The following is a 26,898-nucleotide window of genomic DNA, read 5'->3' on the forward strand; positions in this document are numbered from 1 at the left end:
GTTGTGCAAGTTTTTATTTTAATATTTAAGTTTTTGAAGTAGTGGTAATTGATGCTGTCTTGGTCAATCACTGGTAACAAAATGGCGTCGAGCAACTAATAGATAGAGGACGAAGAACGTAATCGCATCAATCAGTTTCCAGTTCAACATTTTTACGTTAGGCAATACAGTAACTATACGACTATATGGACTTGTTTGCTGTTTTTTTTTTCGAAGAGCATACCTAAAGAAAAAAAAATAGCATGATTAATAAACAAAACAAAACAAGTATGATTTTGAGCGTATTTCGGAAAAAATCGGGCAATGTTAGTGGCATGATAAGCTACTTTTACCGGCACAGTCTTTTAGGGTCTAATCGACCTTCTCGGTAACATTAGTTTAAAACGCCTGACTAGTGATTTGCTTTTCAAGAACAGCCTTATGTAGGGAAAAAATGGAGCGTTTTTGAACGACAGATTAAATTCACCAACACAGGGGCTTCAATAAAATAAGGTAATTTGGTTTCATCAACTGAATTGATAATACGTATGATGCACGATCCTCGTAGTAGAGAGCGCTATTTATGCAATAGCGAAAATCAGACCTGAAAAAGATCAGGCCTGTACGGGATTCGAACCACTGACCTCTGCGATACTAGTGCAGCGCTCTACCAATTGAGCTAACAGGCCAACTGGGAACAGGCCGTTAAGTTGATTCGTAATAGACCCGTGATGATAAATCAGATACAATGAATATATGAAGTTTATATATTTGAACTGCGGTATTAGATACGTATGATGCTCGATCCTCGCAGTAGAGAGCGCTATCTAATACCGCTATCTAATACCGCAGTTCAAATATATGAACTTCATGTATTCATTGTATGTGATTCATCATCACGGGTTTATTACGAACCAACTTAACGGCCTGTTCCCAGTTGGCTTGTTAGCTCAATTGGTAGAGCGCTGCACTAGTATCGCAGAGGTCAGTGGTTCGAATCCTGTACAGGCCTGATTTTATCAGGTCTGATTTTCGCTATTGCATAAATAGCGCTCTCTACTGCGAGGATCGTGCATCATACGTATCTAATACCGCAGTTCAAGTATATGAACTTCATATATTCATTGCATCTGAATTGATAATGTTAAATTAGCCACCGTGAAGAGTTTCAGCTTTGAAACTCTTTACAGCTAATTTGTATCAACTCAGTTAATAAAACCCAATTACCTTGTTACTTCCACCGACGCAGCACCACGGTATCTTCAGAAACTTTCTCCCTTTATTCATGGGTTTCAGTGCTACCGCCTTTAAGACATTTCACCGGCTTCTGTTTAGCGTGTGAGCAATCTATCGTGTTTGGGTTTCGCCTATCACACTAGCGGCAGCCGCGTATGAGAAAAAGTAATTGCAACCTTTGAATCGGCGAAGTTATTAAAGAGGATTGTATAAAAGTTAAAATAGTTTCGACCGAAGCGCAGCATGGTGCAAGACTTTAAGAGATCACACCCGAAAAACGCATTTCAAAACTGCTCATTCAATGTGCGCACCTCTCTAATTTTCCCAGTCACAAGCCGTTTGCAATCTTTCAAATGTTCATTGAATTTAAATAAATATAGGGTTACCATTTGATATTTTATTAAGTCTCTGGCTTGATAAAACTTGGAATTTCCTTTGGTAAATTCAGTTTAATTCAGTCTAGTGACGGTCAAATGATTCATTCGACAGGATTTTAATTTTTTTTTTTTATTTCCACGTTGATTTTAATTTCAGGAACAAATGTAAACGTACAGATTGCATTTTGAAATGCTGCGCGTTTTAACGCTTTAATGTTTTGTTGTAGCACTGCGCATTAACAAGCTCTAATTAATCTGCGTTTTATCTATGCAATGAAATCAGTTTTAAAATTACTTTGCTAGTACCTAATTTAAATGCATAAAAGGCATTTCTTATACTTTTTGGGTGAACATAGTATAAAGTTAATATTTTTGACTAAGAGCATCAAATGGTTTATGGGAAAAGGAGTCGCATTTAGTAACCCATGGTTTGAATTAATTTACAGTGCAACTTTCTTCATTCAAAATGTTTTTCCATCTGTTTTCAAAACGATTTTGATACAAAATTTCAGCTGTTTTGCTGTGTTCCGAAGTACGAGGACCAATCAGTGTCCTTTGATTTTCACTGAACACGATTCCTTCATAAAAAAATTCAACTGTTTTGATGTACTTCGAAGTATGATAACGAACCCGGGTTTCTTAAATTTTCAACACTTATACCAATGTATTAAACTGCAGAGAACTGTTCGATTACCACTACCATAAGTGTTTGAATATAACACATTAAATTGCCACTTCTCTCTCGACTTATATGCGATTTTATTAATGCGATACAGTACTAGATAAATTAACAAAATCGACATAGTTGTTCTTAACGATGTTGCGAAATATGTACAAACATTTGTGTAAGAACTCAATATTCCTATTTCTTTTTACATAATTCAAAAGCTGAAGAGGAAAGCGAGGTGGGACGCAGTGGAGGTCCTGCATCAGTGGAGTCTTTTACTTGACATGGTGTCGCTTTGCTCTTCGGAGGAAATGCTTGGCGATGAATTGGATTGATTTTCACGATTGATAGTAAGGGTAGCGGGTAAAATGTGCCCTCTTTTGCAACCGGGAGTGTTGGATGAGTTTTCTTCCTGGATTTCTCCGAGTTGGAGGAACATTTCGCCGGGACAGTGTTGGCCGATTTGTACGTGGCATCACCTGCTTTGGAAAAAATTGACTTCAAGACTGCCAACCGCGTGTTGTTCCTTTGCGGAAAATCTGTAATTCGTGGAATGTTCCGTTGATTTGAGTCATCAACGATCATTTCACCTTTTCTGTACCTCAACTTTTTGCGCTCAAGCCCTTTTTTGAACTCCATGCTTGCTAAAGTCACCCCAATGCTGGGCCAGGCGGGATTGGAAATCTTCGTTGGCTTGACACAAAACTGCTCGTAGTTACTCAGAGGCCTTGGGCTCTTTCGCCTGGCCTCAAAGCTGTTACGTGAACTTCGCAGAGGTTGTACTGAAGATGGCTTCAAACTAGAAAGCCTTCTTTGGGTGGACGTCATGTTTTTGATCATAGAAATCGTTGTGACAGCTTCTTCAGATGTTTCGTCGAAATCCATGAAAATATCGCCTACCTTTTTCTGTGTATCAGAACTAATTTTTTTTTTCTGTTTTGTTCTTTTTTTTTTCTGCTGAGCTAGTGCCAAATTTACCTCCAAGTGATCGCTGAATGGTTAAATTTTCTGTTGTTTTGTCAGTTTTCGTGTCGAAGTGAACTCAGCAGATTCGACCCAACTAACAATGGGTTTAATTTGCTTTTTGATCATAGAGTTTCCGTGAAAGTTCACTCTCCACCAACAAGAGGAGATTTGGGCGGCTGAAGAGCTTTAAAAGGTTTCTTGAGTGACGACTTCCTCATTCAAATCACTGTATTCTTGTTGAAGACTAATTTTCAGAGCAGCTTCGACTCCTTTGTTCTTTTTTGGCGGCATATCTCCCAAAAAGACTTTGTCCGGCATCCACAAAGAGGACATTGGTTTTTTTTCTACGTTCGGTGACTAATTACGAAAAAATTTCAAACAGATTTTTTTTCGCAATTCTCGAAATTTTCTGTGCTGGTTGTAGGTCATTTAAAATTCAAGTAAATTTTTGATCAAGTTACTCGACTGTGATAGAATAAAGTAAATAAGCAAATGATTGGCGATTGAGCGTTATCAAAATATTTTGTGGTGAACTGTTAATTCAAATCAGTGCACAGCTGCAAATTTTCTGCTAATTTCCAACCGGAAATCTTTGTTTTTTGTTGCTTCAAAAATTTATAATAAACATTTCGCTGTCGCATGCGTGTCTGGCTTTTTATCGATGCCTCCTTTCAAACCAGAAAAAACCACGAAATACGAAAGATTAATGTTAGTTTTCTGTTTTTCTGACCGAAAAGTTGTGACTGGAATGGAAGTGACTGGAATGTTGCGAATAAATTTACACTTTGTCTTCCTTTACGTTACGTTACATTACAATAAATATTGCCTTTTTTGAAAAAAAAAAAAAAAAAAAAAAAACAAGCAAGAATGTGAATTTTTTTTCAAACTCTTAAAACCAATTTAAACTTTCGATTTGTGGGTTTTTTTTCGAAAACAAAGCGTTTCAAATATATTTTGCCATTTTAGAGCAACTCGTGAGCCAAATCAATCCACCCAATAAAATGTGCATTCGCAGGCATGCGCAGAAATCAAGATGTCGTCCTCCAAATTATTGTCACCGGGAAAAGAAAGGAGATTCATTTTGCTGTTCGCTTTGCTCACTCGTGAAATATTTTTTAACAGTCGAAGAGAAATTTCGTATCTCTAATCGTATAAGCGGCCATGTAATATTCTATTTATTATAAAAACATCGATGAAAAGCCAAACCATTTCACTTTTGCTGCGAAAGACACGATTTATTATGTAACCATAGTAACGGTGTTGTTTTCACGGGTGAAGATACAAGATATCACGTTTTCGCGCAAAAGCTCACCTGGTTTTTCATTGGTGTTTTAAGCGACAGATCACATTTCCGGGCTCTATAACGCGATAAAGCCACGTGAGATGTTGGGAAAACACGAAGAAAGACTCTAAGACTGTAGTACTATAAGCTTTCCGAAAAAAGGCGTTCTATTGTTTTTATGACATAACAAGTTACACGCGGGAAAACTGAATTGACTAATCAGACGATGCGTGCTCTGTTCATGTACGTTATAATATATAAAAAAAGATAATAACTTCGCGGAACCCGTTTTCAACCTGGTTTCAAACAACAACAAAAACTTTACAAAGAGCGAAAAAACACCATCGATAATATTTGTTTATGGCTCATCTACTTAGGGAAGAAGAAATTGAAAAAGTTTCTTACTCGCATAAACAAAAAAAGAAAAAGAAAAACAATCATTGAAACTTGAAAATGGAACTTTTTCGTCTAAGAGGAAACTTTACGGCATTTCGTTCTTACACGCACGAAGGCAGAATGAAGACTGGGTCTGTGTATAGGATGATTACGTCTTGGTCCTTTGTGTTACGTCACGCGTCATAACATACGTCTGAGTCTCGGTGATTCATTAATTCCCAGACAGTGCCGTGGGCTCCTCAATAAATAACCTCCTGGAGAAAATTAGTATGTGCACGCAATATAAAACCTTGATTAAAGTTTGGGGGCACAGTGTTCCAGTTTGATCTATTTTATTCATTTGCTTGCGAGATCCGAGAAAGGCTGGCCTGGTAGCTTAACGGAAGCTTCGTTCCTCACTCTTCGCGAGAGATGCTTAGGTTCTTTAAAGGTTTATCGTTATCATTCGAGAAGACCAGAATGTATATAAACCGTTTGCAGATGTCATAGCAAAGGCAGCACACTCTCCCCAGAGTGTTGGTCCGGTCTAGGTCTAATCTGGGTGTGATCGACCCGTACGTCAGTTCGGCGCTCTCTAACTTGAGCTAACCACTAACGAAATGCAGTAGAGTTTGAAATAATTACATCATTGCATCTTACAATTTTTTCCAAGTTAAAATATCGATTTTAAATTGCATATCCGACAAGAACGTTAAATGAATTAGCAGAAAGAGCAACCATTGTTTTGTCTCAAGTTTTCTAACACTATTTACACAATGCATAGTTATGTTTTTTTTCTTATTATTTTTTGTTTTTGTTTTTACATATCTATTCAATAAAAGGTGGCATTACAAAGGGTTTAAACGTGACGCATGATTAAGTCCAAAATTAATATGTGACGCGTGAACTTGGGAGAAAGGCAAGGTGAAAGTAAAATACTGTTTAAAGTACACGTGACGCGTGAATTTTTCGAAAACTTCTGCGTGAAACGGATTCAGGACCCCCACCCCTTTCCCCTCAGTTACCCATTGTCAAAGGAACGACCTCAAGTACTGTCAAACAAGCTGTCATGATATTATGTCTTGTTGCTATTGGAATAATTACAATTTGTAAACAAGCACGTCTTACGTGATAAGAGCTTAATTTCGTCATTGTTGTTTTTTTTCTTTAGGACTCGAAATATCGGATTGTGACGGAAAATGACCAGACGGTCGACATTCATGGAAGTTAAAATAGCTGAGTCATGGCGGATAAACAGAACGGCGAACAAAAATCTATATATTGGAAATGCGACAGTCTGCATCAATCAAAAGCCAGACACCCAGACATGTTAAACATTACTACAGCCATTCATGTCCATAACTCATGATGAGGTTGCATCCTTTTTTACACTACTTCATCGTATCTTAACAAAACAATATTTCAAGCGAAACAGTTTCACTAACAATATCGGCGTCATTTAGTTTTCATAATTGAGGTCATGGCTCAAATCCTTTAAAAATTGCTGAATATGACAAAGATACAACAAACAAAGTAATCAAATATATTGAATATATCAACAAAGTTGAAATGGTAAATTGGCCACCGTTACGATTATAAAGGCTAACGTAGCTCCTTTTTCTACCTTTAAAAGCAAACAAACCCACAATTCCCCTATTCGCTCCGACGAAGGCCTAACGCTTGAAACGTCAGCTTTTACAATCGTAACGGTGGCCAATTTACCATTTCACCTTTATTGATATATTCAAATTATTTCGTTACCCCCACCGACGCAGCCCCAAACAGTTTCTTTAGAAATTATCAGCCTTTAATCAAATATATTGCCTTCTGTCGTCAGAGAATATAGATTGGTATTGCATAGTTGGACCACTTACTGTGTTATAATGATCGTATTGACCGTGTCATGTATTTGGCCCATCAGCACTAATTAGTCTGTTCAAGGCCTTTCAGACACCTAAATGATTAAAAAAAAAAAAGAACTAAAATTGAACATTTAGAGTGATTCTTTCACAGCTTAATAAAATCAACATGCACCCCTCTGAGACGAAACCTCGATGCTTGTTCCAAAGGTATAACTTTCAGAGAAAGTTCGCTCTGTTCGCCTATCCGATATGACCACTTTATTCCTTCCCCTCCCCCTCCCCCCCCCGTGATTACTTTGTCATTTCTCGGAACAATATCTATATATTAACATGCAAAAACGTTATGAAATAAAAAATTAAGAATCATCCAGGAGATACTGTTTGATTTAGAAACGAATTCTCAGAACATGAATTAAAGAGACGAATGGGAGAAGGATGATTAACTCTGAGATCGTAGGTGAATGGGTCAATCGGTACGTTTCATTTAGCCTGTTTAGCAGGCCTTACTAAGCAGGCGACGAGGGAATACCCAATCATAGGAAAAAAACTGGGGAGAGAATTGCAGGGGTCGACTCTGCACAAGAGAAAAGACGGGACTTCAGATAGAAAGACTGGAATTAAACAAAATGCCAGCCTATTTTTAGTTGGAATTAGTGTAAAAGCTATCAGAGAATTTCAACTTTTGAAAAAAGCCGACAACACTTTCAAACTACGATGATCCTTTCAAACCATGGTTTATCAAGTTATCAAAAAAATTGATAAAGTTTTTAGTTGGAAGTAGAAAGGACCACCTTATTTACACTCGTACGGAAGTTTTAGCTTGGTAAAGTAACCGACATTTTTCGGCCCACGGGATGACACCAAAACTATTTAAAAATGCCCCCAAAATATGCATACCATATTAATAAACAGGAACAGATTTGTTGAGTTTTGATTTCGCTTTAAGCCGCTAAATAAAGAAAATTCTGTCTTATGACTAACGGAAACAAACTGGATTCGCCCTAGAGGCAAAGCACGTAACTGGATATCGTCGATGTCTATAGCACTTCTAAAGCCGGTTCATAAGCTTTTAAAACTCTCCATCTCTCCATGAATGAGGATAAACTGTTGATATGCTTTTCATCAAAATTCTTCACTCTGACTACATTACTCGGTCATATTGATTCATTTTAAACCGATACATGCAGCGTATTTCAGTATAATTTCGGAGAAACGTGAACAGACTTTTGCATAATTCAAAAGATGCTTTCAAAAATAGGTAATGCTGAGCTTTCGAAATGAATGCCATAACATAACATTTGCCCTTCGAGCAATATATGTTTTTTTTTTTTATCTTCTATATGATAAACGATATAAATTTTATCAATGTATTTTCATAACGGATATTTTTTATCTAAAAAGATTCAAGTCTTAAGAAAGTATGTTACAGATGTATTTATAATATGACACTTCAAAGTCAAACCAATATATTAATTGACTCTCGAGTTTCACAAGTCGCCGTTAAGGCTTTATAACGCATGCGTAAGGGAAAGTGTTTCGCTTGAAATAGTTTTTTTTAAGATATGATGAAGTAGTGTAAAAAGGGCACTGACTTCATCATGAGTTATGGACGTGAATGAAAAGTTTGTGAAGACACTATATGTGACATTTTTTCACTAGCTTTTCACATGCCTTTCGCATCGCACATTTCATATGAATATGACAACCGTTTCAAAGCTGCACCTTGATTTCTGTGCTGGGGTTCAAGCAGACATGCGTCCAGCTTTAAAACAATACTTAGAAATGTGTACCTCCCCAGTAAGGTACAGTAGAAATGCTGTCCTTTTCATTCCTGTAATTGGTAATTACTTATGGAGGCCTCACGCGCCACGCCTGTCTGCTCTGATATTTTCTTCGACGGAACATCTTCCGCTGAGAAAGCTCTTCTCAGCATATCCATGACTTCCGAGTTCCTTAAGATCTAAAATTGTAGCCACAAACCACAAACACATTACAAATACGGATATTTTAAATTTTGTTTTTGACTCAGAGCAGATTCACGTACTATGTCAGTCGTCCATAACCAATACCGTACCGGAATCCTGTCTAACTTCCTTGTTTTTTAAGATCTAGAGTCGTATCTATAAACCCACAGTGACATTATCAACGGATATTTTGAAATGTGTTTTGATTTCAGAATTGACGTATCTGCTTAAGGTTGTAGAATAACTGTGCTGTCAAAATGTTAAAAGGTACATGTGCGTGCGTTTGTTTTTCATAGGTGATACAAAGCTTCGAAACCCGAAGGCATAAATTTGCTTCAGTCACATCGATAGAATGGTGAGTTTGAAACAAAATATATTCTTGTCAATGGTCAGTATTATCTGCAAGTGAATTAGATATCTTGATTTATTTGCGGCTCTTTTAACATGTAACTTGTTTACGTTGAAACAATGAGAGACGCTGGCTTCCTTGCTTGTCGTATAAACCGTCGACACAAGACTGATAATGCAATATCACATTCGCTTATCAGTTGTTTATCTGATAAGAGAAGGTAAGCGATTGAACAAGCATGGTATGATTAACTATATATGTGGTCAAATTTGCTTGGCTCCCACTGTATGGCTTCGGAGCTCATTTGGTAATAGCGCCCAACTAGTATCTGGAAGTAACAGGTTCACATCCCGTCGAAGCATGACGGGTTATAAAGAAGAGAAATAGTGACCTTGTTGCTTAATTAAGACACTGTTGTGAAGAACAAGAAATAATCGTGTAATACACCACGATAAAACAAAAACAAGAAAAATCAAATAACAAGTGCAGTTACGTTTTCATTCCCGTGAAGAGTACAGTTCATTGTAGCGTATACGCATTCGCCGTTAGAAGTTGGATCAATATCATAGGTTGTATGTATTTCTAGTGTGTCCTAGTGTAATTCTGTCGCAGGAAATGTTTTTTTCTCAAAATGTTTTCGTTTTTGCTTTATCATTAAACACATCACGTACGGTTACTGCATGTCACAGCATACGATTTTCAGTCGGATCAACTTGTGCTTATTTCCTCCCGATCTTTACGTAAGTGACACCTTTATGCTTGCATTTCACAACTACAGACGTCCTTTCAATCCAACTTGCTAAGAGCTGTAGCCTGAAATAACAAGTTATTATCCCTAATGACAACTTATAGTTATTCTATTTTCATGATTTTTTTTAGTATTTATCGCTTGTGATGAGTTATACACAGTTTGAAAAACTAAATTTTCCCTCAAAATATATCTTACCGACACATTTACCAGAAAGTATCGTGATTGTCACTAGGCGGCTTTTGTAGTTTGCCTTGATATTCTCCGATTTTTAGCTGGTATTCCTGTGGTGCTGGCAGAATAGGCCATGATCTATATTGCAATATCTCGCTGCGTCATTGAGCAGTCACGTCTGTTAATTTAAAACTCATACAATCTCCCTTTGATTTATTTGATCAATTGACTTTTTAGCTGTTGTAGGCGGAACAACATTTTGAGAAAAGCATGGGCGTTCCTCCATGTCCGGCCATTCATAACTGAAAAAATCACCTTCGTTTCAATTTTCTGGACTTGTATAAAAAAGAGTTATCATTTGTTTCATCGCGTGCGTGGGTAAAGTAAGAAATTCAGAGTTCCGGCGGTAAAAACTGAGGAATTGCGCTTTCATGCGCCACCATTGGGATAAAGAGCTAGATCATTAGTACTCGTTTCCGAGACGCCCGTAGAGATGTACTAATATTCTCAAAGGTATATAGCTTAGGACAATATTTTGCATAACTAAGTCAAGGAAAGCCTAATTGGGTTAACAATTTGTCGCATATAGTGGCGCGGAGTCCCAAAGAGTAGTCCTGGTCAATAAACGATAGAGTTGCCTCCTGTGACGTCAGTCTTTTCACTGCCATGTACCGCAATAGTCACCAGAACACATGGAAACGAGCCGAGACTTAAAAATTGCATCCTCTTATCCACTTGTCAAAATAAGAGATACAGCTGGAAATATCCACCCAAGTCTTATACCCCATCTTTCAGAGATGCAAATTATAACGGTTTGTGAAACCTTAGATGTTTCTCGGTAAACTGACGATGGAATATTTGTGGTGAAAATTTCAGTTTTCATTTTGTCGTCTAAAACTAGAGATAACTGAATTTAAGTTAACGTCGTCCTGTGAAAAAATTCAAACTGAAATATTTAAATATGGGGGTGAATTTTCTTAAAGTGAGTTTCCGTACTTTTAAGATTTAATGGGAAATGAAGCTCTTACCTTAGTAAACATAATTTGGTTTTATCAACTGAGTTGATAATGTAAAATTTGCCACTGTAATCTAAAGCCGACGTTATGAGCGGTAGCCCTTGTCAGTGATTAATTTATCATACACGATTTCATTCTCAGTGATAATTTTGGATACGAGATAAATTTGAAGTCTTAAATGTCTTTTTATTTGGATCCGCCATTTTCATTATTTGAACCCTTTAAACTTTCACAAAAAAAGGTTCTGAATAATGATCTATGCTAATTTGCTCATGCTATATTACGTGTTCTATGAAAGAGAACCATCTGGAGTCGCATTGTTCTCTAAAAATCAGACATGGTTTGATGAATGACTCGCTCCATGAGCTTTTTTCGCCTCGTTATATTTCATTCTTTCGCACCTGCAGTGTGTGTATAGGAAGTCTTTGGTACAAAAAATTGTTTTGACTCGCGCGCAGTCAGAGATGCACTGATACAGTAAGGCCAACATGTGCCGCGTGGGCGGGCCATTGCGACACGGAACAGGTGCTGTCCATTACGTTAAACGACAATTTCCTCCATTCAGGCGAAAGGTTTTGTTCAGTGAAATGATTAACGAAGACACTAGAATGTTCAATTTCCCAAGGGATTGTAATAATTTTCAAAACAGCAAAAATTAAGGGCATTAATTTACTACCCACTGAATTTTCAAGAAATGGCGAGATCTTCGTAAAACGAGATGATAATCGTAAATATCATTCGATGTTTTATCAACTGAAACTGGTACTTTCAACACATGGATAGTTCTGACGCAAAGAAGTATTTTAGTCTTATATAAATGCCAATTTGCGTCATGTGATGTAAATTAATTCGTTTTGTCGAGAAAGTCGATGACCTTTTAACTCGTAGTTGAAGGCCATTACGTAATTCACTGACACCATGGCAATTTCAGAGTAGACAACTTGAAGAAAAACAAAAGTCAGGCAATGTGATTAGAAAGACATCGTATGAAATCTGGAGTGACAGATCGTGAATGAGTATTTCACGAAATCAAAGAGTCTCCAAATTATGCATAGTACGTATAATATAATAGTTGTGTGGTGGGAGTGTAGTTATAGAAACACACATAATAAAAGCCAAGTCAACAATTTTCAGCGAGGAAGCTGATAGGATTTATTGAGGAGAGGACGTCTTAGCGAAAATTAGGAGATGATAAAAATGTCACGGTAAATGAAATCTTATCGTGTGTTGGGGATCTCCGCTGTCCAAACGTCATCTCCTCATCTCCTCTCGGGATTGGCGGGAAAAAAACGACACGACAAAGTTGTTTGTCGCATCAGAAGCTTCCAAAAAGGATGCCAAATTTTTGTCAAAAAACTTTGAACCATTAAAAGATTTTAAATTTGTTTGTTCGATAATTATTATCGAATGTCAAATTTAACCGAATTTTATTTACACTTTCCCCTCGAAGTAAGTGGGTGGGCTAATTTATTTTCGGGACGCGCCGGTAAATCGTCCGACGCATTTCCGATCAGTTATTTAATCTTCGCCTGGTGAGATATAAGCTTACCTAGAGACGAATAATAATTTCAGGAGAGATCCGACGAAGTACATGAAATTTCAGTGTCTAGTAGTATGTACAAGGTAAGATTTCATTGCTCCAGTTCTGGGATTTAGAACTGATTTTTTCCATTTCTATGAATAAGACTTACTCGGACTAGATTGTCTGACGTGTGCTAGCGGTAATTATAAAATATGTGAACGCCGTTTTGAGGAAATTGTCGCTTGGTATTTTCCCAAAGAGAGTTTCAAACAGTTTTCATTATTGTACCTTAATAATTTCGTAATATTATGATTCGCTTTCAGTTCATACAATGAAAAAATCGCGCTTTAAAATCGTTGTAGTTCGTTTAGTTGTGGACGAGTGGTCATAGTAATTGGCGTTCCGTGTGTATACAAACAGTGGCGCCCACAAACTTATGAATGAAATTCTTTTGAGGGGGGTTATTTTGATAGTAAAGTACTTCTTAGCCTCAAGATGAATTACGTTTATGGATTTTTTCGCTTCGAACGCTCGGCTGAAATTGATTTTTACCTACGGAACCTTTAGGAAACGTTTTGTGTGTGCAATTGAATGGCAGTGAAATTCCACGTGCAGACTTCCTTAGTTTGGTAGTTTCACACGCCTGGCGTTGATCACAAGATATTGGCTTCATCTTGCTTCTCGGTCGAAATGCCCAGCGATATGCAGTTTTAATAGAAACAATAGGCGGTGGTGTTGAAAAAAAAAGGATTTAGAAGGCGATCTATCGAGAACTTTCACCAGTCTTAAAGCATTAATGAGGAGAGATGTCTCGTGACTTCCAACTTGAAAATTCGTTGCCAAGCGAACGAAAATTGCCTTATTTTTTTCGTGAAAAATTCCGTCGCCAATGATAGATAAAAATGATGGCATGCCAAAGGTAACTATTAAAATCATAAGCTTTTGGACACGTATTTTGGACAATTGTCGGTCAAAATTTCAAGCGAAAAGTTTGATTGAAGTGGAGCTTTGTGTTGTCAATATTTTGATAATCACGACGTCATTTTCGAGATTTCTGCATCGATTTCAAGCTCTTACCGTGGGGATTTCACGCGATGATACATTTCATTTTATGAATCAGACAGCACAACCTGCCATCAGATTTGAGGAATCTTAAAAGTTCCTTCGAACTGTTTATTTCAGTGATCACACTTGCATAAATTCTTGGAAACGATATCTACTAATTGCTGTTGGCATTTAAGAACTTCAGAGGGACAGAATATTGCCAGATCCCGCGGTGAAATGTAGTGTTTTTAACAAATAACTTTCCCGCCTTGCTTGATCGCTTATTTCCTTGCAGATCCGTTGTCAAAGTGACGTCCACTTTACGGTCAATTTTACTGGTCAATTCAAGGGAATCGATAATTGTTCAACGATTCTTATTACACTTAGATGTATTCTGATCACTTAACGACTAAACTGACAGCAATTAAGAGCAATTTTCTAGGTAATAATTACAGAATGCAACCTCGCTGACTTGCAAATTATGTCTCATCATGTGTTTCCTATGACTGCTGTCCGATCGACCGGAAGACTTTTAGATGTTATTTACGCACGCATTATTAATATAACCGCAACTTAAGTTGTGAAAGAGCAAAGAATTCCAAACACTCGTCATGTGATTTTTCACACTATAGTTTTGTCATATTGGTCATGTTTTTGGTTAAAGAATTTCAAGTCCTCGATAATTAGATTTTTTCACGTTGGCGAGATTCTTCTTTAAACTTCCGAGTTTAAAGAATCATGGCTCGAAACTAACATTGATTGCATCAGCGTTTATCCATCATTATGCAAACAAAGGTTCGAAAAAAATATCGTAGTGATACAACAAAAATCTGAGAGAGTAAAGCTCATTTTCTCAGAACACAACTGCCAGTATACAGGGTACTTTGAAAATAGCCTTGTATCCAATACTTCGGAATTTATGTGACGCGACAAAACCACTGTAAAATTTGAATCTTTATCAAGTGCAATCTTTTCATACCAAATGCTTATCGCATGGAAATCAAAGTACCGAAACGCTAAGTCGCCGATGCAAATGCAGAGGAATACATTTGTAAACAAATATCTTCCCACACAATTTTTCTCTCTATTGTGACCACCGCTGACCACATTCGGTCATCGCACCCTTGTAGGACGATTTCGCCTTGAGTTTATTTCTGTGATGAAGATGTTAACTTAAAATGACAAAACCCTTTTTTTAGGATACTTGAGAAACGCTTATAGAATTCACGCATGGGGGGTTTCTAAATTTAGTAAGATTGACGGAACTTCCATGACACGTACTTTCAAGTGGGTTCTTTTTAATTTTTTTTTATGTCTACGGCCGTTGACAAAAGAGTTCTGGGATTGGTGAGGGGGTGGAACAACACAGCGGTTAAACTTAAAGGCATGCGCAAGGCGATCAATTTCGGCCGGCTGCGTGTCAATTTTCCTACGCAGAAGTTTAAAGGGCCACTGCAGTCTCGCACAATATGTGAAAAGATTATTACTGTAAAACGTTCTTGGGAATCTGTAGAAAGGAAAAAAAAAGTAGGGAAAAGAAAAATTCGAGAATTTTCGTACACGAAGCTTATTTAACCGCGGGTTTCCTCCTGATTCACCATTTCGTTTAACATATTGAGCTTTATCTAAAAATTTATACGGTTTGCAAACTTCGTGACTTACTGGTTTGTGTAGTTATGTACAATTCTTGTATGACAACTTGGTTCTGACAGCCTCTAAACACGCCACGTAAGGTGTACAACTTTCTCACGCGCGGACGTTGGACCACAAGGTTGATGAGAAATGGTGTTCGAGAAAATCTTCCTTCCCCACCCTATTGAAGTTCTCTTTGACACTCGTACACAGAATCACCTGATTCGTATCAGGTGATCTGCCTGAAGCAAACAATGGCTAGTTTAAAAGCAAACAACCCTTGTTTTGAGGTGAGGCTGACCTTGGCCTGCCCCTATAGAAACATTTCTTTGTCTCTCCTCGTTAGCACCTTTGGTAGAAGTCACATCTCTGCACATGTTTTTTTCCGGAACGTTCTGATGTCCAGCGGCTTTCTACTTCATGTATATACTTTAAGCCAAATCATTTTTAATGTTCTGATTTCTGTGGGGAATTGAGCGAAAAGGTAACGGTTCTGCCGAAAGAGTGAAGTGAAGCCAAGATACATTTTTCTCTTTCAAACCAAAAGGATGACGCAGGGTTTGACGTTTTTCATGGAGCCCGTTAGGAAACAATGAATAAAAAAAAAACAAGTATATCTGTTTTTATGCTGTCGGCTGTGTATTTTTGAACGTTATCGTCTGAAAATCCTAAAATGTTAAAAAAATCCAAAAATCTTCTAAAAATCACATATGACTCTAAAAAGAAAAAAAAAAGAAAAGAAAAAGAACGTCTAGACTGTTGTAGCTAACCCCAAGTGAATTATTAAAGCACGTTTAACTATTAGTGACGGCGAGTTCAAAAAAAGAATCTTTATCAAAAATATTATTATTATTTCGCAAAAGTGCCAGGTGAAAGATTATCATTCCAACGGACACAATGTCTAGTAAATTAGAATGTTTATTGTTTCTTTGTAAAACTAACACTTATTGTCTTTATCACCATAAATCATAAAACTGTTTTGATCAAACTTGGCCATGTTAATTCACTGAAGTTGCTGATGAAGGTAAGAGCTGGCTGTTTTCCCGAGCGAAACCTTTAAAAAGTTAGCAGGGAATTTCACAAGAGTTTACCCCTTGTTTCCATTTATCGAGAGAAAACTCTGGCTAAAGCTGGTAATGAATTGAAAGCCAGAAACAGTGAATGAGTTGAGGCAAACGCGCTAGCATGTAAACATGCAACGCGACCATCTTATTGAGCCTTTACGCTCTCAAACACAAATTTAAACCATTGTTATAGCCCAGATTTTCGTAGTTACTGAGTCACATTGTAATTGTTTTTTCCAGGTTTTATTGGCAAATGCGCTGAGTTGGATTTTGTTGCTGTGTGTCTCCCACTTAAGTTGCTTTTCATCGGAAGCTCTGCCAGCCGGAAACTCGCCGAAGGGCAGCCGATGGGAGGCGAGTGGTTCCGAAGATGATTCGGATAGCATAGAGCGGGCACACATCTCACCGGAGCATCAAGTGTATATGAGACTGACGAGTAGTAAACAACAAATAAACAGGAACTTGCATAAAAAACCTCCCACTTACGTGCGGAGGGGAAAATTATTTAATCGCAATGGTTACCTTTTAAGAATTAATCGTGATGGAACCGTGGATGGGACTACAAACAGTAATTCTCCTTTAGGTAAGAGCTTTGATAAATTTAATTTCCTTCTTATTATTATTTTTTTAACTGAGAAAAGACGAAGGTATCACGAAACGTAGTGACCTAGTTTGAATCGAAAGGTCTGGTTATAAAGTGTGACGTGATTCACCTGATGTGATCTTCAGGCAAGACACTCAACTCTTATAGTGCCTCTATGGCTCGGTCAACCGCCGCTGTTTGGGACGTGACCCACGTTTTTTCCCCAAAGAGACTCCAGTGGATCGAAAAAAGGAGTCGAGAAAACGCAGAAATCGTGCCTCAGAGCCCCTCCCTTCTCCCTGCCCCCTCCCCCCTAGAATATAAATTGGTACGGAGAAATTGTGAAGAATGCGTGGTGGATGCCTAGGAAGGGACAAAGGGGTGGGGTGGGTGGGAAGATTACCCAGCCATGGATTGAAAAAAAATCACCTTAAAAGGGGACCTCCCTCTTAGTTATGCTTCTGACATTCGACGGCGGATAAAGCGCACTTTGTTTGTACACAGCTCAGGGGGAAGAGTTCACGGGAACCTGGCACTCCCTCTATCTACACCCTGTCATTCGACAACGAATCAGACTTGATTTTTTTCCCGCACTACAACCGCTCATTTCATTCTTGAGTGGGCTTTTATAGCACTTGTACGGGCCTCAACCTGATCTGACAGAAAACTCGACATCGTATCACGCCTGTGCCTTTACGCATGTGGTAATAGCGAAGAGCTAGATAAGAGGCGTGCTTTTAGGCTGTCAGAACCAAGTTGTTTCACAGAGTTATGGACAAACATAAGCCAGGAACTTATTTTTTCCCCTTTGTTTTGCAATAGTTGTTTCTTATAACAACAAACATATGAAACATATGTATGAACTGCGGTTATGAAACGTATATGTGCACGATCCTTCGCAGTAAAGCACTATTTGAGCAATAGTGAAAATCAGACCTGAAAAAAAAAAAAAAAAAAAAAATTTCAGGCCTGTACGGGATTCGAACCACTGACCTCTGCGATACTAGTGCAGCGCTCTACCAATTGAGCTAACAAGCCAACTGGGAGCAGGCCATCAAATTAATTCGACATAAACCCGTAGATGAGAAATCAAACAACAACAAACATATGAAACATATGTATGAACTGCGGTTATGAAACGTATATGTGCACGATCCTTCGCAGTAAAGCACTATTTGAGCAATAGTGAAAATCAGACCTGAAAAAAATTTCAGGCCTGTCTTATGCTATCCTTTGAAATTTTTCCCGGGAAGTTGCCGCGCAGCTGACCAAAATCGATCCATTTGCGCATGTTAGACGTTTGATCGCCGTGTTGTATGACGTCATACAGCCGGCAACAGTACAACTCCAGAGACCTAGCGTTATTCCAGGAAACTAACCTGCTTTTTTCTTCTTCATGTTCCAACAGGTGATTTAGAATTCCACTCCATCGGGACTGGGTTGCTTATGATCCTGGGTTTGACAAGTCAAAGATATTTATCATTCAGTGAAAAAGGAGTTTTACGCGGAATAGTAAGTAAAAAAGCTCACTCTTATGCGATTGTTAGAAGATGGGGATAAAGTGGCCGTTTTGAATACAGCCCGAGTAATCTCGATCGAGTTACAAGGTTTTCCTGTCGCTACCCTCTGATTGATTAGAAAGAGTTATTTGTCCTCAACCCAATAGCCTTTTTACAGTTGTGGGCTTGATGGCCAAGCCTTTGAACAGGAGTGAGGCTAAGGGTGACCATGTTATGATGCAGATGTTGCTGCTTTTCAAATGCAAATTTATTTGTTATCTTGCTAACTAGATACTGGTCTCTATCACAACAATGTCACCCTCAGCCTCCCTTCAAATCAAAGGCTTGGCAAATAAATACACAACTGTAAAATGGTCTGTTACACGCAAGCTTCAAGGGCTACAGGTGAATTAGCCCATATTATTTTCCCGCGCTTAACGCCGTATGTCTTTCAAGTTTTGATTGGCTGACTGCTTTGTCACCAATGCTGTGATTGGCCACAGCGTTGTAATCGCTACGCACGTGCAAATAGAAAAAAGGACATTTTCGCGCTCTTTTCAACCAAATTCTACCGCTGCTTTACGGCTTTTAAACATCCATCATCATCCTCACAATGTTTATTTTTTCTTCTTTCGAAATAGGAAGAGCCGTCGCTAAACTCCGTTTTTAAGGAAGTTCAGGAAGAAAACACATATCATTCGTTTTTGTTATACAAAAACACAAAATGGTTAGTTGGAATAAAGAAGAACGGCCGGGCGAAGGGTGGTTCTTTAACAAGAGTAGGTCAAAAATCGACGCAATTTATAGTTGACTATAATTAACGTTCTATTAATCTATTATTTAAGTGATGTTATCTGTAAATTAAATACATAATTTAAATACTAGTCAGTCAGTCAAGTGCAAATGTTTCTGTTCCAAAAAAAAAAAAAAAACCTGGAAGGAAGCCTGAAATTTGACCAAAAAAAAGTTAACTTACAATTTGTGTAGGAGAGACGTTGCTTTGTTCTTCTCCGCATTCTTTCTTGTAGAAGAAGGAACTTGAAATTTGCTGTAATTGCGGCTGTAACGATGATGTCGTTTCGTGTTTAACATGAAATGTCATGACGTATTTTTGTTTTAAATTGAAGATCGAGTCTTCAAAATTGTAAATTGAATCACTCGTAGTAAGTGTACATTGGAATTAATTTATTTTACTGACTTGTCTCGGACAGTCCCAAATATTGACCGCAGGCGGTGAAAAATGAAAGAAAAAATATAAAATTTGCTGATTGAAGAAAGAAAATGTTGCGAAGCGACTTGCAAATTTGGTTTGTGAAAATGCAGCCATACCAGAAACATTTGTATTTGCACTGACGTACTTTTTGTACCTTAATCACTCTATTTGACCGCGTTGAATACGCATGTAGTACGCGTATAGCTTGTGTCCAACGCGCATTTTAGCGCATGGTACGTCGATTCGTAAAACGTGATCGGAATTTTAGGGGAAAGACTTGAAATGTTGTGTTGGTGGGAAAGGAGAGCGGGAAACGCCCATAATATAGCCAAACCATCTCTGCGTGAAATTTATCTCGTTCCAAATTCGAGCATGGAACGGGATTGAAAGAACGAGCTCAACTGGGTCCTTAAAGTTTTAACGCACGTGCTTTTTACGGCAAGCCGCTGGCCGATAAACCTCACGGTAGTTTTTGATTGGTGAGAATGATTGTATTCTCGAAGTTTTGCTCCACAAAGATTTCTTGACAACGGCTGCTAATGCCTGATAGTTTTTCTGTGATACCAAGTGTAATAGGCAGCTGTTTTGCCTTGTCGAAGTATTCCGATTCCTACCAAGAATTGACTACATCATCAAACACAGCGGTAGAACGTCTGGGAATGTGCAAGCGTTGTTATGAACAGGTGGCCTTTTTTCAGGCTGTCACAAACAAGTCAGTAAGTCACCGTGTTTTAAAAGCATATAACTTTTCTTGGTAAAGCTCAAAATAAACAAGATACCCGCACTTAAACTAGGCTTTGTGTGCGAGAAGTTTCGAGCCTTTCTTTTCCCTACTTTTGTTGTCTTTTACAGATTTCTGTAAACATTTCAATTTTCTGTCGTTCATTGCTTCCCTGGAAATTTAGCGCGGGAAATTGGCGCGCGGTTGTCAGAATTGATTCTTTCGCGCATGCCCGACGTTCAACCGCTGTGCATCATCAAATGTTTACTATAGTTATTTTCAGTTAAGTGATTAGGGTTCGTCCAGGTACATATATATTGTGTCAGAATTTGGGTGTTTCTTTTTCAATAGTCGTGTAACGATATTAATTTCTCTGTAAAAGCTAGGGTGGTACTACCCGTCCGCTCAAATCTTTTTTGCAAAATTGTGATGTTTTTCTTACTATGTAAGAACAAGTAAGCACTTCTGGGGCTTCCGAAAAAAATTCAGACATGTCAGAAAATTAAATCTCAAAAAGTGACGGTCTACTTAAAGTTTCCTTGCGATAGCGTTAGATTAAGTTTTCGTAGCTACTATTGGCTAAAAATGTTAAACCAATCAGAGTAAGTTTACAGTACTTGTAACCAATTAGCAGCAAAGTTTACTCTTATGTACGTTGCTTTCGTTTCTTTGCGTATTTCGCTGGCTGCCGTTTTCCTGTGCCTGCAACACGTTTCTTCTACTTGGGGTTTTTTGATTGGTCCGTTGTAAGAGGTCAGTTTGTGATTGGTCAACTGGAAATAACATTATAGCCACCGTTGTTTCAAGCGAAGAGGATTTTTGGTTTTTCCCGTTAACAAGGGAGCATATGTTTTGAAACTGGCTACAACAGTCCTTGAATTTGCTAGTCAACGAATCGAACCGTGGCGAAGAGTATAGGGTATAATGAGTCTAGAAAATATTTTCATTTCGATCGCTAGATATTAAGATATATTTTTGTTGATCAACAGAACTTTAAAATAGGTTCCTTTACCTCGTTAGTCGCTCAAAATTACAGTCGTCTTTAATAATATTATTTAATGACTGGCGATTCATCGTACAGAAATACCTCACATTATTTATTTAGCACGGTTTGCCCGTTAGGTAAACCTTTCACTTCCAAGATTTCATAGTAATGCTCCTGTCTATCTTAGTTACATTACCGTTGATGTAAGGTATGAGAATTTGGTACGAAGTCAAATGTTTTTCTCTGGTTGATGACAATCCCATCGCCCACCTGCCTAATATTGTATTGATACTGTTCACCTGCTTCCCCAATATTGTACTGATACTGTTCACCTTCTTGCCTAATATTGTATTGATACTGTTCACCTGCTTGCCCAATATTGTACTGATACTGTTAGGGGAAATTAGTCCCTCGTCACTTCTAGGAGTGAAAGGATTAAGTGGCTTTGACAGATATTTCTTGGGACGCGTTCCTATCCCGTTTTAGCAAAGTTTGTGCGTCATCCTTTTTCCGCGCATCTCTTGAAGCGTTCACTCGTCACGTTGAACACGCGTTTCTTACGCGTTTATCACGCGTTCTTAGAACAGGACAAGCCTCCTTTCTAGCGCGTAAGTTAAAGATTTTTTTTCCCGTGATATCTTAATTTTATTTTAATTAACACAATAAAAACAAATATGATTTACGTAGGTAGTGGTATTTTTTTTCGAATCTGTAGTTTTGATTACTAGTCAAGAGTCATTTCCATCACTTCAAAGGTATAAACTTATTTCAAATAAAAAGTAAAAAATTATTCTTTATTTAAGTACTACGTCGTAATACAGTGACAAAATTATTTAAAAAAAAACCAAATTTCCCTCAATGTAACACGGTCTTTCAATAATCAATTGTAAATAGCCAAAAAAGATAGATATGTTGACAAAAAAGAGACCCATTGATGTATTTTTAAAGCAAATATTTGCAATAAAAACAAAGAGAACCCTTGGAAACTGTGTTTATGATACCCACTCCTCCCAGAGTCAGTGATAACAGAATAGTCCTTTTTTCACAGTTGTGTGCTTGGTGGCCAAGCCTTTGAACAGGAGTGAGGCTAACGGTGACCCTGTTGTGATAGAGACCTGTAACTAGTCAGCATGATAACAAAGAAATTTGCATTTGAAAAGCAGCAACATCTCTATCATAACAAGGTTACCCTTGGCCTCACTCCTGTTCAAAGGCTTAGCCACCACGCCCACAACTGTAAAAAGGACTATTGTCCTAAGTCTTGTACCCAGGCCTCCTACTGCCAAATATTGAGTGCAAACTGCCAATGATGGAATAACATTGGCCCAGAAGATGACAAATGGTACAAGTTGAAAAATAGCTTTTTTGAAATTCTCTTTAGCGCCAGTGTCAGCGCTACCTACTTGTCTTCTCCTGGTATTTAAAATAATTTCCCCACCACTTTTCTGTGTTTTAAAAATTGAGTGATACGTTGATAAAATAATTATTTGCTTGAGTTAAGAGCTGTGGACACTTAGAAAAATTTTGGACCTTGAAAGTTGGTAATCACCAGAGGAGACACTTTTTCAAGGCTAGGTCCTTACTCGATTTTTCACCATTTTCAGCACGAAGCAGGTTTTCTTTGTAACAGAACAGTAAATAATACAAAAATGTCAAGATGTGCCATAGCAAGTAAATTCAGAGATTGTAGGCCACTAATTAAAAGAAGTTATAGTCAATCTCCTCTTTCGCACTCCAATGATTTTCTGGGGGGTGGGGGTTGGGGGCTTATTAATTCTTTCTACATACAGGGTGGTTTCTTGTTTGAAGTTTTATGTTTAATCAACTAAACACAGTTTTTCTTAACTTTTTTTTTTTACATAAATTTATTTCATACAGACTGAGGTTTATACTGTGAAGTACTTTCATTCGTGTCCCTGATTGGATGAAGGATATTTTTCACAGTTGTTCACTTTGTACTTCACAACGTAAATCTCAGTTTGTATAAACTGAAAACATCATACCATAGAAAGTGCTTAAACAATTTTTATTCACAAGTTCTGATGCATCGAAAAAAAAATCTCATTCAATGGGTTCACTTGTCCGTTTTTTTTTTTGATACTATGCAACTTGTGCCTAACAGGACGAAAAATGCGTGTACTGTAAGTACCTTCTGTTGTCCCCATGCAAAGCCTTAGAAAACTTTTCTAAGGCTTTGTATGGGACAACGGGAGGTACTTACAGTGCACACATTTTCCGTCCTGTCATGATAAGGATTGTTTGTGCATTATTTCCATGGAACAATCTCTACATATACAACAAATGCTGTCCTGTTGCTACTCATCAAAGTCATCGCTATCTGAATCTTTAGCACTCATCTGTTGCAAAGAACTTGTCATAACATCATGAATTTTATTCTTTTTACGCGGATCCTCCTCTAAGTCAGTTTTTACTGCACCAGCTTCAGCCAACATCCATTCTAATTCTATGAATATATAGAATTGTGGTATCAATATTGATCTTTGAAAAGGAAATAAATATGGATTACAAATGTTTTTGTTTATAGTTGTGCCAACATAAAGATATGAGATAAAGGGTTGGAAAAAGTAGCTCAGAGAATTAAAATTTATAGAGAGAATTCTGTGTAGCAGCTGATAATTTAGTTATAAGCATGTCTTAGCTAATGTTTCTTTTTTTCAATACAACTTACCTTCAATCTTGAGATTCATTCCTCCAAATGTAAAAGGTCCTACAAATTGTTTTTTCATGTCTTCCTCGCAGTAGATGAATATTGTTGGAAGATGTCTGTCAGGATAGTTGGGTATACATGTCGTTGATATACTCTTTAAAAATTTTGTGGTTGGAAACTTCTCAGCCAGCTGAGTAAGGAACTGATTTATCAGTGTACATAAAGGAACACTTTGCCAGGTTAAGGAAGAGAGGTTGTTAAATGCATATTTTGCGAATAATAATGGTTATATTTTTAAATTTCAAGACATTTTCAGCACTCCCAGACATGATTGTCAGCTAACTTTTAAATTCCCAAGATCTGATTTTTAATTCTCCCCTCTAGCTGCTACAAATCTCTATTTAAGATGACAATTTTTACCTGTGATAAGTTTTAAAATTCTCATTACCTGTTTGCTGGATAATGTAGGGGTATTATAGGGAGAAGTTACATGTTGATCACTTCTGAGAGTTAAAGAGTTAGGGTTTATCTTTTTTTCAAGTGAAAGGTTTATATGTCTTTCCAGAGGAGCATTCTTTTGTGACATGTGCCAAGGATAACATTTCTACCATGTGTATTTTTCACATATTTATATTATAGGAAAAAAAATTGATATTAATGGCTTTGAGGAGTTTAAGAGTTAAAAAATGCAATCTTAGAGCCTTGAGAGGTCACCACATCAAGCAAAAAAAAAATTCTTGCAAAAATACTAGCATTCTTATATGTGCAATATTGTATTCCATGATAATAGATAACTGCAACTCTTTTTTTTTTTTTAAGGAGACTGATGCTTATTTATTACAGATTGACAGATGTGGATCACAAAAGGATACCCAGTTTTGTAGAGATGAAGAACAACCCAAACTCCTTTGCCAGCTTTATTGACTTCCTCCACATAGTCCTGGGCAGAAATCTCTCGAACATCACCAAATTTGGATGCCTTCTGAAATTTCTGTATTTCTGCCATTCTTTGCTGTCTTCAAATAAAATATTAAATAGGAATTTAAAAAAATAATGATCGAATGTAAAGAAATGGTGATTCCCTTTAGAAGATGATGTATAAGTGTTAAAATAATCCAAGCTACTAGTTGTTGCCTCATGTCCCTAAAATTTTAGTGAAAAATGTTTATTCTTGCAATAGGATTTTGCACCTACAGAGAAACTTTGAAGATGCTCAAATTAAGAATGCAACTTAACCTTCAAGCTAGTGGATTGCCTCCACTTTCACAGGAGAGTTAGAAGGGGTGGGTAGGAAACACTTACGAATAATATGTTCTCCTACATTCATAATCAAATATTTAAAACTTAGCAACTAACACAAATTACAACAATTGGATGGAGGAAAAAGGTAACAAAGAGGGCATAGGGTCTTAAAGGAAATCTGTAACACGTTTTTACATTCAGAACTACCAGTTTTAGGACTAAATTTAACCCATTCTGAAAATGAAAGTTGTTTAACACCATTGATGATTTTAATACACCGTTACAGTTACTTATAAATTAAAGGCTCATTTTCATATGTAGAAAGAATTCCAAGCTATCAGCAATTGCACTGTTTCCAACCATCCCAGATTTAGTTGTTAATTTTTGGTGATGTTTGTCTTGAAGGATTACAGACACCACTTCATTTGTGACTCAGGTGTACTGGAGCCAAGCAATATAAGACGATTAGCAGTGAGCTAAAATTATCACTGATGTCTCCAACAGTAAAAATGAGAGTTTTAATATATCTTCAGTGATCTCTAAGCATTGCAAAAATCTGGGACATCTCATGAAAATACAAATGCCCCTGATTTTCCAGATTTATTGCCTGCCAACCCAGAAAATAGGGAATGTCTTTGATTTCGAGTCTTCATTAGTCTTAAAACTCTGAGACAGTGCAGAAACAATGAAATCTCTGCCCATCTGGGGTTTACCTGACATATGAAAAACCAGCCTTAAAGTGAGAGTAAAAATAGGGAATTTCTTTTATTGACTGAACTGGAGTGGCAAGTATTAGTTTTTAACTCCTTAACATCAAGCATTTTTATTATAACTCAGCAAAGCTTTGCCACTTTCAAATCAAAGTTTTCATTACCTAATATGGTAAAAGCAACTTTTTCATTGATACCACTAGCTCTGACGTCCCCCTTATGCCGAAATAAGAAAATTACATCTGTCAAAGAGATTTTTTCCTACCTATACTGTAGCAAAACACGTTCATCTTCTTCATCTTCCAGTTCCTCCAGTTCCTCTAAAGTCATATCCTCATACGCTTTCACTATGTTCCCTGTTTTCTTTTGAACAGTTTCTTCCACAAGATCAATAAGTTGATCTTCGCTAACTTCTTTTTCGGGTAAAATTCCGTGTCGACGTAAGGCATCGTTCCATTGGGTATCCTCACTGGGATTCTGCATTTCTTAGTCTGTTGACTCTGATATTTTACCAATGACGAGATGCAAAAAGTGAAAGAATTTTCTTCAACCCTCTGCTGATTCTCTCCTCTAACTTTCCGATAACTCTTCTTGCTGATGGTCAGCAGCTTTTATAACAAAAGTTGTATCCTTTGTGTAAGCACTCTTTTACTACACGGCGCCTCCACACCATTCGTACTCGAAATAGTTTTATCCATCACTATGTCCATAAAGCAAAGATGTAATATTGTTTTTCTCTTAATTATATATTTTTGTCTTTTTAATTAGTTCTTCTTAGCCATGTATTTTTTGTAGTATATATTTTATTGTAAATCAAACGTAATTCAGCCTGTGGCTGCAAGGTTTTTGATAATAAACTATCTATCTATCTATCTAAGCTTCGCCAGGTATTTTGAACGACACAAACACAAACGTAAACCAATCTTACTCTATACCGAACTAATGGCCATTTTAAAAAAGTACGTTTTTTTTCCGATTACCAAATTGAATTCGAACTATTACTATTTATCGATTCTTTGC

The 26,898-nt window shown here is 37.4% G+C and overlaps 2 protein-coding genes and 1 long non-coding RNA gene across 6 annotated transcripts; 1 reads left to right on the top strand and 2 right to left on the bottom strand.

Moving 5' to 3' along the window:
* Window positions 1-84: 84 nt before the first annotated feature.
* LOC148736667 (uncharacterized) lies at window positions 85-7,020 on the bottom strand. The gene is made up of 3 exons (XR_015996082.1): window positions 6,917-7,020; window positions 6,757-6,836; window positions 85-223 (listed from the first exon to the last, which is right to left on the bottom strand). It is a non-coding gene; the product is annotated as an uncharacterized LOC148736667 (long non-coding RNA).
* A 1,971-nt stretch (window positions 7,021-8,991) lies between these two features.
* Window positions 8,992-20,800, top strand: LOC111326542 (fibroblast growth factor 1). 3 transcript variants are annotated; one of them, XM_022930552.2, is made up of 4 exons: window positions 8,992-9,063; window positions 16,498-16,840; window positions 18,249-18,352; window positions 18,981-20,800. In XM_022930552.2, the coding sequence occupies exons 1-4, from the start codon at window positions 9,061-9,063 to the stop codon at window positions 19,158-19,160; spliced, it is 630 nt and encodes a 209-aa protein (XP_022786287.2). In that variant the 5' UTR covers window positions 8,992-9,060; the 3' UTR covers window positions 19,161-20,800. The 3 variants fall into 3 exon arrangements, with proteins under 3 accessions (XP_022786287.2, XP_088604644.1, XP_022786286.2); XM_088748518.1 differs by lacking the exon at window positions 8,992-9,063 and adding an exon at window positions 10,657-10,791; XM_022930551.2 differs by lacking the exon at window positions 8,992-9,063 and adding an exon at window positions 12,458-12,618.
* A 1,233-nt stretch (window positions 20,801-22,033) lies between these two features.
* LOC111326538 (phosducin-like protein 3) lies at window positions 22,034-26,490 on the bottom strand. Of its 2 annotated transcripts, none has more exons than XM_022930549.2 (4): window positions 26,144-26,489; window positions 24,799-24,942; window positions 23,948-24,156; window positions 22,034-23,722 (listed from the first exon to the last, which is right to left on the bottom strand). In XM_022930549.2, exons 1-4 carry the CDS (start codon window positions 26,359-26,361, stop codon window positions 23,574-23,576), a joined length of 720 nt encoding a protein of 239 aa, XP_022786284.1. In that variant the 5' UTR covers window positions 26,362-26,489; the 3' UTR covers window positions 22,034-23,573. The 2 variants fall into 2 exon arrangements, with proteins under 2 accessions (XP_022786284.1, XP_088604645.1); XM_088748519.1 differs by lacking the exon at window positions 22,034-23,722 and adding an exon at window positions 23,732-23,757 and having other exon boundaries at window positions 26,144-26,490.
* Between the last annotated feature and the right edge of the window lie 408 nt (window positions 26,491-26,898).

Source organism: Stylophora pistillata, chromosome 2 (genome assembly GCF_964205215.1).
Source record: "Stylophora pistillata chromosome 2, jaStyPist1.2, whole genome shotgun sequence".
NCBI lineage: Eukaryota > Metazoa > Cnidaria > Anthozoa > Scleractinia > Pocilloporidae > Stylophora > Stylophora pistillata.